Source organism: Bidens hawaiensis, unplaced genomic scaffold (assembly GCF_021521415.1).
Source record: "Bidens hawaiensis isolate Kalapana, Puna unplaced genomic scaffold, B.hawaiensis_p1.1 tig00005587_1, whole genome shotgun sequence".
Taxonomy (NCBI): domain Eukaryota; kingdom Viridiplantae; phylum Streptophyta; class Magnoliopsida; order Asterales; family Asteraceae; genus Bidens; species Bidens hawaiensis.
In genome coordinates this window covers 1075864-1087832 of record NW_027491361.1, presented here as the reverse complement: position 1 = coordinate 1087832, position 11969 = coordinate 1075864, and the positions used below count along the sequence as shown (strand labels likewise).

Here is an 11969-nt window from a genome sequence, read left to right as displayed (position 1 = left end):
TCAAGAATAACCCTATCCTTTTTTCTGAGCAACATTTGAAACTATTCCAAATACCCGATGAGTCTTACTGAGACTTGATGTCAACCATTCATACTAATTTTAATATTTTAAATCTGACTCACCCATGATTTCAATCAAGAAGTAAACCCATAACTATAGAAAAACCCCATTCAACCAAGTATCATATGTGAGACCTTAAAGATCTCAAGGCCTCAACCATAACCGTAAATTTATCCTAAAGTCACGTGGCACAAGCTTTAATTTAAGCTCTAACATGTTATACGTAACTTTTTACCAAACTATGAAGCAAGCCCCAAAGTCCAAAACAATGAAAGGGGAAAAAGTTGGTTTTTTTAATGTTTCATACAATAAGACGAACGAATACAAGAAACGTTACAAGCCAAATTGCAATAGTGTATATTTCAAGTGGGAATATACAGAAAAAAAATAGATATTAAGAAAACTAAAGATCCCTTCTACATAATGGACATGACCCATGTCTTACCAGCCATTCATCAATGCAAGGTAGGTGAAACATGTGATGACATTGTGGCAAACTCCTCACAATTTCTCCAACTTGAAAATCCTACATAAATATCATACAACAAATTATTAGAATTCAAAGTGAGGCCTACTAGTATTTTAATTGAAAGAAAATCTTATATTCAAATTAATCAACTTGTCACTATGTCATTGGTTTTGATAAAAAATAAAAATAAAAACAAAAACGTAGTTAATGCCTTTATGATCCCGTTCAGCCGGTTTTATTTGAAGTTGTGAGCCAAACAACTGTCTACGTTTCTAAAAAAATGACAACCAAACCGACAATGTTGGTTGAGAAACTAGCCAACATAGCCTGCTTTGAAACTTTGACAAATTTTTTTTTCAAACTTTGAAATTGTTAGTCTATTTTAAACTTTACAAGTAGTACAAATGCTTCATGAATATCATACATATACACAACTGCGTATTCCAAAAACGGAAAAAATAAATAGGAAAGGTAAACGGTCAATTTGATTTACATGAACAACTCAAAGTTCTAAGCTGTAAACCAAACCTTAAATCTAATTGTATAAATATCAAACCAGATTAACTAGCTTACTTGCTTTAGTTTAAACGGTTAAGTCACGCTTTTACTTGATCCAATGGGGTTTAAAACTTCTATTAGCCAAGAATATATAAAATACTCTTATTGACAAGTTATGCTATTTGTTATTTTTTATTTATTGAATATACACTCTTGGCACGTTCTCCATTCATTAACCTTTTTTTATTTGAAGCGTTTCTCAAACAACCTAAATTAACCTACTAATAAGAAAAGGACACGATAAAAAAAACTATAATAATTACATTACCTGAAGACACAAAGAACAAGAAACGCGTTCTCCCGATTCATCAACATCATTATCACAAGTAATGGCAATTTTAGGTATTTTTTTAACAGAATACTCGGTTAATCCTTTTGATCCCCCGGTGTCAAATATGTTATGAACCTCATCAAATCTTGTTTCAACAGCTCCCATCTAATGTCCAACAAGAAAGTTAATATTTTGGAATTTTATTATTATTATCATTATTATCATTATTATTTCAAGTTGTAAGTTACCTGACTCTGAACCGCGCTTAGCATGGCAGGACCAATCCGTTCACGTACAAGCCTTCCGTTTAGTAAGCTTACAATGACATCAATCTAGCGTAACAAGTGTCATTAATTACAGGGGTGTTTGTGAGTTAAAAAAAACGTTATATGGGTGTTTGAATTTATGTTCTTGAAATTCATAACTCTTCAGGATTTTGAGTCATACTCTATAGTTGGTTCGTTAAAAGCAGGGATCAACAACCCGTTTTGACCCACTTATAAATGACCCGCTTAAGCTGAACCCATTCAGTTACCACACCCAACGCGCATGGTTTTCGAGGCTTACCAGTGATATATAGCCCGTTAGACCCGAACCCATTTTGACCCACTTTTAAAATTACCCACACGATCTGAACTCATTTTGACTCGTCTCATGTTTTTCCAGGCTTATAGATTTGGATCAAGACTCCATTCACACACCAAATTTGAACATTTCTAACCTAATTTGTTAACAGTTTAAAATGGTTTATTATGCGTGATGTAAGGAGGGGTTTGTTCTAAAAAGATGAACTTTGAAGTATATCTACGAAATGTGAAACTATACCAGTGAAGAAACACTAGGTGAACCCTGGGCAGATTATAGATAATCTGGGGTTTAAGTAATGTTTCCCACGAGGATGAGGTCCAGCAGAGAAGGTTGTTCTTCAAGGGACCTGCAAAACAGACACCGTAAGCTCGTCACTGAGAAGGGGGGGTTCCTCCTTGTGACCACCCTCCGGCGTGAGAATCAGACTAGATTGCTCTGAATATAAGTGTATATTAAGAGATTGCTAGATAAGATTGAGATATCAGATGATGTCCTTACCATTCCAAGGTGTTGGAGTATTTATAGCCGAAGGTAGGTTTCCTAGAAGGTACAGCCGGCTGAATAGTATTCCTGTTCTACCAACAGTGGACTACGCACAGGCCATGCTGGTTGGTGGATAGGCTACGGCCAACAGTAACAAGGTCGGCTGTACACTGTTCCTTTACTGCCGGCTACGCACTGTTCCACCAACTGTAGGCTGCGCACGTCCCATTGTAAGGGTTGGTGAGTAGGCAGCGGCTAATAGTGACAAACAGTACTAGAGGATGCTCCTCCTCGTACTGTTGTCGGTGAGCTGTCACCCTGTGATTGGTTCACGGGCTGTTCTGGTCAAATCGTCTGTTCTGCCCATACCTTAGTAGGTATAGTACGAAAGATCTTCCAGAAGCATACGGACTGGCTCATTTAGGCGGGAGTGTTCCCGCCTTGCTCATTCCTTCATGTGACTACTGAAGTTGCTAATGCCTTGTGCGTGTAGCCTTGCTGTTAGTGCGGGTAGCTTTCCCTGATGGCTTGTATCCGCAGCTGCGGGAACACGCGGGGTACTTCACCATTGGGAGGCTTTCCCTGCAGGTACAGCTGGCGTACTGCGCGTAAGGTTCTCTGAGCATGGTGGGTCCTGCTGGAGCAGTTGGTCGTTGCGCAGACGTCCCTGTTCAAGGTGAGTCTTGCGGGTCCAACTGGGCTCTGCCCACCTACCTCTTCAAGTCCCCCCAGTCCAATGTTTTTCTCATGAATTATTAATAAGTGAGGTGAACTTTTGGACTTAGCAAGGGGTTTTGAAAAGGGTTTAGTTTTTAGGTTTTCCGTGGTGATTCTTCCCGCGGTTTTCCTGATGTCACGCAGAAATTCCCGACTTTTCTGCTTGATCTTTGGGTGTAGAGCGGGTAGGTTTGTAACCTCCTCGCACGTCAGGAGCGTTGAGTCCCACTTGTGTGGATTCTCCATGGGGTTTTGGTAGTTTTCAACATATTGATCAATTATGCTAAAACCACCAATCCCATCATGGAGTTTCAAACAATATAGTTCTCGACGTTCCCGTCATGCGGGGATGTTATTCCCGTTTCCGCAAGCATGGCCCAGAAGATCCTTCTTGGTTTGAATTCCCTGCAGAGTGCTAAGTATGTGAAGGGTTTTGCCTTGACACTGTACCCGCACTCGTCTTATGGTTACTTTACTTCCAAGGTATTCCTGGCACCAATTCCCTGCGGGTGCTAAGTATGTGAAGGGTTTTGCCTTGACACTGTACCCGCACCCGTCTTATGGTTACTTGGTTGCCAAGGTATTCCTGGCGTCAATTCCCTGCGGGTGCTAAGTATGTGAAGGGTTTTGCCTTGACACTGTACCCGCACCCGTCTTATGGTTACTTGGTTGCCAAGGTAAGGGGTATTTTCCCGCTTACTTTTGAATCTTTTTGAAATTTGAAATTCGAAGAGTTGGTGAAAGGATAAGAACAGTCCAAACCTCTGAAACGTCGTGCGACGGTTTCTTCTGACTGTGTCAGGACGTGCAGGAAGTTATGGTAACGTGACAGTACCTGGTCATTCCAGTCGCTTTTTCAGGCGCGTGGGCCCGTTTTTTCGGGCGCGTGGCCGCGAAATTAATGGTATGCGTCCTTTCAACAGCTGTTGCCAGCTCGTTTTTTGCCACGTGTCACAGTTTCATTGCACCTTCGATTTCTCTCTCCTCTGCATTAAATTCATCGCATTAATTGCGATTAGTATATAAAGGGGGAGAGGGTTCTTTGTAATTCACACTTTCACTTCTCTTCATCTTCAGAACGATTTCCGGTGAATACTCAACTTTTCAGTCGAGCCTTTTCTCGAAATCGTTTTCTTTCATCTGCAAGATGTCGTCTCGTGATCTCGAGTCTACAGCCGACGACAAGAGTACTGCTGGCGGTGTGCTTTGCCTGTCGATCTGTACCAGTACGTCGTCAGGAAGTTCATGCTCGAGTCTCTCGAGCCTGAGTTTCCTGAACCCCATCAGACAGTGTACGATGCCCCCAGAGGCAAGATCGGGGTATATGCTGCATTCTTTGTTTATGGGAATCTTAGGTTCCCATTGACAAATTTTGTTTACCGTGTCCTGGAGAGGCACGGTGTGCACCTGACCGAGGTGCACCCGATGGCGATTGCCAAGATCCGGCACTTCGAGTGGGTGTGCCGGATTCTGGGCATTGAGCCCTATGTTGACCGCCTGATGACCTTCTACACTTGGAGGTGCATCCAGGGGTGGTATACATTGATAACCCGGATTAAGGGTTTGAAGATCTGCGCAACCGAGCGCAGTCTTCGCTCGTGGAAGCGGGAGTTCTTCTACATATCCGCTCACGCCATCCCCCTTGCCATGAAATTCAAGAACGGGCAAGCACTTCCCAGCCTTCACGCCTCCAACTACGAGGAGGCGGAATGGTTTTCGAAGATATCCCGAGTCCAATCTCCGGTTTACCGGTTTGCGGAGTCCGGGATGGTGATGCTGGGGATGAGCCGGGTGTGGAAGGAGGCGGATGCGCGAAAGATTCCCCATTGTGAAAGGAGAATCATTTCCATTAGAAGTGGCTCTAGGCCTTTTCTTTACAAGTTTGGAATTGATCTACATATAACATTTGCGTAATTGAGCTCCATTCCATGTTCTTGGGATGGGAGTGCCATCGAGCCTTTCGAGCATGTATGCGCCCTTTCCCAGGACTTCTTTGATAATGTATGGCCCTTCCCAGACCGGGGCCAGCTTTCCTGGGCGTTCTTGGTTCGAAGCCTCGTTGTTACGCAGTATGTAGTCTCCTACTTTGAAGTGGCAGAGTTTTACCCGCGTGTTGTAGTACTTTTGCATTTGTCGCTTGTAGTTCTCTTCACGCACTGCGGCTAAGTCTCTGCGTTCCTCGGTTAGCATAAGGTCCAACCGTCTTTCCGCATCATTGTCTTCTGGCTGAATCAAGACCCTTGGTGAGGGTAAACCAATTTCGACCGGGACCATGGCTTCAGTGCCATAAGTGAGGCTGAACGGGGTTTCTCCCGTACTGGCCTTCAGCGTTCTGTTTGCCCAAAGGACGTGCGGAAGCTCGTCCACCCAGCCGGATCTGTGTTCCGAGTCTTTTCTTGATGCCTTCGACGATGCTCTTATTTGCTCTTTCCACCTCATCATTACCTTGCGGGTGTGCCACTGAGGTAAAGGTGTGGGTGATTTGAAGTTCTTTCAGCCACTGTTGTAGCTTCTTGTCAGCAAAGTTGGTGCCGTTATCGCTCACCAAATTCTGTGGAAGTCCAAAACGACAAATAATAAATTCCCAAATAAATTTTTTGATATGTTTTGCGGTTGTTTGGGCTAAGGGTTTTGCTTCTATCCACTTGGTGAAGTAGTCGATGGCTACCACTAGGAACTGAACATTTCCTGCTGCTGTAGGAAATGGGCCTGTCACATCGATGGCCCACTTCTGAAATGGCCATGAAGAAGTGACTGGAACAAGTTCATTCTTCGGGCGGTGCGTGTTGGGTGCGTAAAGCTGGCAAGACCTGCATTTTCTGATGTATGCCAGCGCATCCGTATGCATCCCCGGCCAAAAGTATCCCGCGTTGTTTAGCTTAGCTACAACAGCGCGGGGACCTGCGTGTACTCCACAGATGCCTTCGTGTACTTCCCTTAGGAGGTAGTCAGCATCTTGGTTGTCCACGCATCTTAAGAGTGGGCCAAGAAAGTTACGTCTGTAAAGGATGTCATCGATGAGTTGATAATTCAGTGCTTTACAGCGTAGTTTTCTTGCCTGTGTTTTTGACTCTGGTAGTGTACCTGCCGCAAGGTATTTTATTATTGGTGTCATCCACGTTTCCGTGCCGGTTTGGATGACACAAATTTCCTTGTGCGGGACCGAAGGTGCCTCGAGGAGTTCAATGCGGATATCCTTTCCTAAGTGGGTGAAGGCTAATGATGCAAGCTTGCTTAACGCATCCGCAGATTTGTTTTCACTTCGCTTGACGTGTATGACTTTGCAGTCGTTGAAATCGCGCATAAGGGATGTTGCTTGTGCGAGGTACAGGGCCATTGTGTCATTCACGGCCGTATACGTCCCGTTGATTTGATTGGCTACTAACATGGAATCCACGTGGGCTTCCAAGTTTTTCACTCCCATCTTACGCGCAATTCTCAGCCCAGCCAAGAATGCCTCATACTCGGCTTCGTTATTCGTACTTGGAAAATCCAGTCGAATAGCGTAAGTGTATTCTTAGCCTGCTGGGTTGGTTAGTTTCAGCCCTGCGCCTGAACCCTCGTTACTGGCTGCTCCATCAGTGTAGAGTCGCTAGACATCATTGATGTCTTGTGCTGGAGAGGGTTGAGCCTCTTCCTGGCACTCTTTTTCCCGCGATGCAGGCACTTCTGCAATAAAGTCGGCCAGAACCTGGCCTTTTATGGCTGGTCTTGGCTTATACTTTATCGCGTATTCCCCCAACTCAATTGCCCATTTGGCTAGGCGTCCCGATAACTCGGGTTTGCCTAGAACCTTTGCAAGTTTGAAGTTGGAGAGAATGGTGATTGGGTGACCCTGGAAATATCGTCTTAACCTGCGTGAAGCGTGTATAAGTGCTAAGACTAATTTTTCGAGGGTAGAGTACCGGGTTTCTACGTCTGTTAGGATACGGCTGACATAATAGATTGGCATCTGATGCCTTTTCGCTCTACTAGCAGGACTGCCCCGGTTGCTCTATCTGTTGCGGAAAGGTATAGGATTAACTCCTCTCCCGCTTTTGGTGCTGTGAGCGTTGGGAGTTTGATCAAGCGTGACCGAATCTCCTGAAAAGCTGCTTCCACTTCTGGTGTCCAGCGGAAGTGCGTTTTCTTTAAACAGTTTCTCAACGTTGACACGAAGGGAAACGACTTATCCGCGTGGTTTGCCAAAAAGCGGTTAAGTGCCACTAGTCGTCCATTCAGTGTCTGAGCCTGTTTGATGGTAGTAGGTGATTCCATTTTGATAATGGCTTCGACCTTTTCAGGGTTCGCTATGAAGCCATCTTTAGTGACGATGACCCCCAAGAACTTCCCTTCTTCCATTCCAAAGGCACACTTGCTCGGGTTGAGCTTCATGTTTATCTTCCTGAGCGTGTTGAAAGTCTCTTCGATGTCTTTTAACATCGCTTCTGGGTCAGGGCTTTTGATGACCAAGTCATCCATGTAGACTTCCAAGTTCCTCCCAATTTGGGCATGAAACTGGTTGTCCATCAGGCGTTGGTATGTGGACCCGGCATTCTTAAGTCCGAATGGCATCATTTGGTAACAAAATGTGCCATCGGGCGTCCGAAAAGCGGTTTTGTCCTGATCATCAACGGCCATGTGGATTTGATGGTACCCCTTATACGCGTCCAGGAAGCATTTAAGGCGGAACGGTGCCAACGAGTCCACCTTAAGATCAATTTCGGGTAACGGATAACAATCTTTGGGGCATGCTTTGTTCAAGTCTTTGAAATCTATGCACATGCGCCATTGTTTGTTATTCTTCGGTACCATAACGAGATTTGCAACCCAGGTTTGATATCTACTAACGCGTACGATGCCTGCGTCAAGGAGTTCCTTGACTTGGGTTCTACACGCGTTAGTTTGTTCTGGCCCCATTACTCTGCGCTTTTGTACGATCGGCGTAACAGCCGGATCGCATTTGAGCTTATGCTCTGCCTTACTTCGGGGTACACCAGTCATGTCAGCTGGTGTCCACGCGAAGATGTCAGCGTTTTTTTGTAATAAGCGCTTGAGTAAGGTGCGTGTGGGATTAACAATTGTTGGGCCAATGGAGACGGCCTGGTCAGGGTACTTGCCGTTGAAGGCCCATCTTTCTGGTTCGGTGATGGTTGGTTTAGCCATCTTTGGTTTGGGTTTAGATGAGACAGATGCGATGCATACCTGGGGAATGCCGGTGATCATCGCTACACCCTCAGCTGTTGGCCATCCCATCATGCCGTGGACTGAGGATACCACGGCGTTGTATCTTGCCATCCCATCTCTCCCGAAGAGAATGTCGTATGTGTGGTGTGGCTTCCTCATCACGACAAAGTCCACATCTTCTGTGCGGGAGTGTTTCCCATCCGTAAGAGTGACGGGGAAAGATAGGATACCCAGGGGGTGTTTGTGCTGCCATCAAACCCTTCCATCGAGGCGCAGATCGTTTCCAGGCGTTCCTTGTCTTCGTCATCTAGCTTGTCGAAGAACTGCCTGTACATCACCGTTGACGAGGCGCCGTTGTCAGCAAGAGTGCGAGAAGTGATGTAGTGCCCCAGCTGGCTTTTGATGACGATAGGGCCTTCTTTGCTGGGTCCTCCTGGCACTCGCGGGAAGCGCACCTCAGCTTCCTTCCACGCACATGGTTCTGGCGTTCGCCTTTTTCTTCCTCTGATCTTACCATGAACCATGTTGATGCTGATGTCCACGGGCTTTCGTCCGTTGCCTCGGTACCGGTTGTCGTTCCTTCCTCCCTTCTTGATTGATGCCACCAGGTGTGCCAGTCTTCCATCCTTGACGAATGCTTCAACAATATCCTTCAAGGATGTACACTCTTCCGTACCATGACCTTTTGTCCCGTGGAAGTCACAGGATTTGCTCTGATCCGCATTAGGTCGCTGCCCGGATCATTGGAGCTTTTGGCCACGGTAGCTTTTCAGTGGCAAATATCTCCGTGACGCTTTTGGTGAGTGGCGTCCACCGGTGCTTTTGGCTTGAAGGGTGTGTGTGATTTCTTCCGCCAACAAGAAGGTGAGAGCTGGATGAGGTGTCAAAGTTTACCCTTGACTGCCAGATACCTAGCTTCCTCTTTTTGTTCTGCCGGGCGATCCGAACATTGTTCTCTCTTGTCCTCTGCGTGTAGAGGTGTGTACTCTGGGGAAGATCCCTTCCCAGTTGCTTCTCCGTCTAGGCAAAGCGCTTGGCCGCCGTCATGATGGCATCCCATGTTGATGGCATGCCATCCTTACCCGTCAATGTGCGGATAAGCTCTGGGTATTCGGCGCCCTGGATGAAAGCGGCGCGAACAAGATCTTCACTTATGTTGCCGAGACTTAGCTTTTTGGAGTTGAAGCGAGTGATGAAGTCTAGTAAAGATTCATCCTCCTCTCTAACGCAGTTGAGGATCGTCCACTGTTCTTCAGTATATTTCCTCTGCTGGCTGAAGTGATGGCTGAACTTGTTCTGAAAGTCCGCCCAATCATATATGTGGTGGACCGGTAAACGATCGAACCATGCCCTGGCCGCTCCAACCAGAGTCATCTGGAACATATAACACCACGTGGGTTCCGTCCAGTTACTGACGGTTGCCCCCGCAATGAATCTGTTCAAGTGGTCGTCTGGGTCGGATAGACCATCATAAGTGCCAATGTTGGACATTTGTTTGGCACTTCTCGGGGCGATTGCTTCCGCAATGTCCCTTGCGAACTTTGACTTTCCTGCATTTGTAGCAGTTGGTCTAAAGGTTTTGGAGAAGTCACGCGGGTTTCTCTCCGCATTCGTTGGTTTAAAAGCTTCCCCAAAATTCCTTTTCGGTTGGAAGTCCGTTTCCTTACGCTTCCATTTCGCCTTATGGCGAGGGTTTGCGTCGGTATCGGATTCTTCCCTCTCGTCGTCTGAGTACTCGCACTCACTGTTCATATTGAGATGTTGGCGAGTACTGCCGAATTCGTCAGCCTGTTGAACTGAACGCAAGCGTTCATCCAATTCAGCTTGGAACTCTCTCTGACGTGCTTTGGCCCACGCCTTCACTTGATCTAGTGTTTGGCGAGGGACCCTCGTTCGTTTTTCCAACTGGGCATCAGTGAACCCCAGTGGAATATTTACTGCACTTGCCCCGGCTTGGGTAGTCGGGGTAGTGTTCGTAAGATTTGTATAACCGCCGGTGTTCCCCCCAGTTGCTGGGGTTGTGGTTACCGGGGTTTCTTGGTCGATTACTGGCCTTTGGACCGGAGTAACGTTAACCATTTCTTCAGAAATTTTGAAAAAACTAATAATTAGTTCTAGCTTTTATGCACGGATGGCGCCAATGAAGAAACACTAGGTGAACCCTGGGCAGATTATAGATAATCTGGGGTTTAAGTAATGTTTCCCACGAGGATGAGGTCCAGCAGAGAAGGTTGTTCTTCAAGGGACCTGCAAAACAGACACCGTAAGCTCGTCACTGAGAAGGGGGGGGTTCCTCCTTGTGACCACCCTCCGGCGTGAGAATCAGACTAGATTGCTCTGAATATAAGTGTAAATTAAGAGATTGCTAGATAAGATTGAGATATCAGATGATGTCCTTACCATTCCAAGGTGTTGGAGTATTTATAGCCGAAGGTAGGTTTCCTAGAAGGTACAGCCGCTGAATAGTATTCCTGTTCTACCAACAGTGGACTACGCACAGGCCATGCTGGTTGGTGGATAGGCTACGGCCAACAGTAACAAGGTCGGCTGTACACTGTTCCTTTACTGCCGACTACGCACTGTTCCACCAACTGTAGGCTGCGCACGTCCCATTGTAAGGGTTGGTGAGTAGGCAGCGGCTAATAGTGACAAACAGTACTAGAGGGTGCTCCTCCTCGTACTGTTGTCGGTGAGCTGTCACCCTGTGATTGGTTCACGGGCTGTTCTGGTCAAATCGTCTGTTCTGCCCATACCTTAGTACGTATAGTACGAAAGATCTTCCAGAAGCATACGGACTGGCTCATTTAGGCGGGAGTGTTCCCGCCTTGCTCATTCCTTCATGTGACTACTGAAGTAGCTAATGCCTTGTGCGTGTAGCCTTGCTGTTAGTGCGGGTAGCTTTCCCTGATGGCTTGTATCCGCAGCTGCGGGAACAGGCGGGGTACTTCACCATTGGGAGGCTTTCCATGCAGGTACAGCTGGCGTACTGCGCGTAAGGTTCTCTGAGCATGGTGGGTACTGCTGGAGCAGTTGGTCGTTGCGCAGACGTCCCTGTTCAAGGTGAGTCTTGCGGGTCCAACTGGGCTCTGCTGGGACCTACCTCTTCAACCAGATAAAGAAAACAACCCATCCCAGATTCTTCAGACTTCCACAAAACAAGTGAAGATTCAAAGACTTCAATCGAGAAAACCGCACCCGAAATTGCCCCAATTGCAGCGCCTCTAAGGAAACTGAAGAGGTATGTACCCGCCTCAACACCGAGCGAGGCGGGTCAACCCACAAGATATGGACAAGAGGCTTGAAATCAAGACATTATGAAGGCACAAAGCCAAAACCTACGCGCATGGCGCATATCACATATGCTCACGCATATCACATATGCTCATGCATCACATGCTCAGGCATCATATGCTCAGGCACCACAGATGCTCAGGCATCACATATGCTCATGCATCATATGCTCAGGCACCACATATGCTCACGCATCACATATGCTCACGCATCACATATGCTCACACATATCACATATGCGCGTGGCGCATCCGCGCGTGGCGCATATCACATGCTCGTGCATATCACATTTGCGCATGAAACATCTGCGCGTGAGAATAAAGAGAAGACCTCGCGCATCCTCAGGATAGGCGCGTATCACACATG

General features: G+C 46.5%; 1 protein-coding gene across 1 annotated transcript; it reads right to left on the bottom strand.

The window, feature by feature from the left end:
• Positions 1-337: 337 nt before the first annotated feature.
• LOC143630161 (NEP1-interacting protein 1-like) lies at positions 338-11537 on the bottom strand. Its single transcript, XM_077099243.1, has 4 exons — positions 11422-11537; positions 1607-1690; positions 1356-1523; positions 338-586 (listed from the first exon to the last, which is right to left on the bottom strand). Exons 1-4 carry the CDS (start codon positions 11440-11442, stop codon positions 464-466), a joined length of 396 nt encoding a protein of 131 aa, XP_076955358.1. The 5' UTR covers positions 11443-11537; the 3' UTR covers positions 338-463.
• Between the last annotated feature and the right edge of the window lie 432 nt (positions 11538-11969).

What these genes read in the sequence shown, in the direction of transcription:
- LOC143630161 (XM_077099243.1), bottom strand. Translation starts at nt 11,442, where the DNA reads ATGGGTTGTTTTCTTTATCTG. An exon ending in TAAGCGCGGTTCAGAGTCAG is followed by an intron (nt 1,524 to 1,606) that starts GTAACTTACAAC and finishes GTTGGACATTAG; the next exon opens with ATGGGAGCTGTTGAAACAAG. An exon ending in CTTGTTCTTTGTGTCTTCAG is followed by an intron (nt 587 to 1,355) that starts GTAATGTAATTA and finishes ATATTTATGTAG; the next exon opens with GATTTTCAAGTTGGAGAAAT.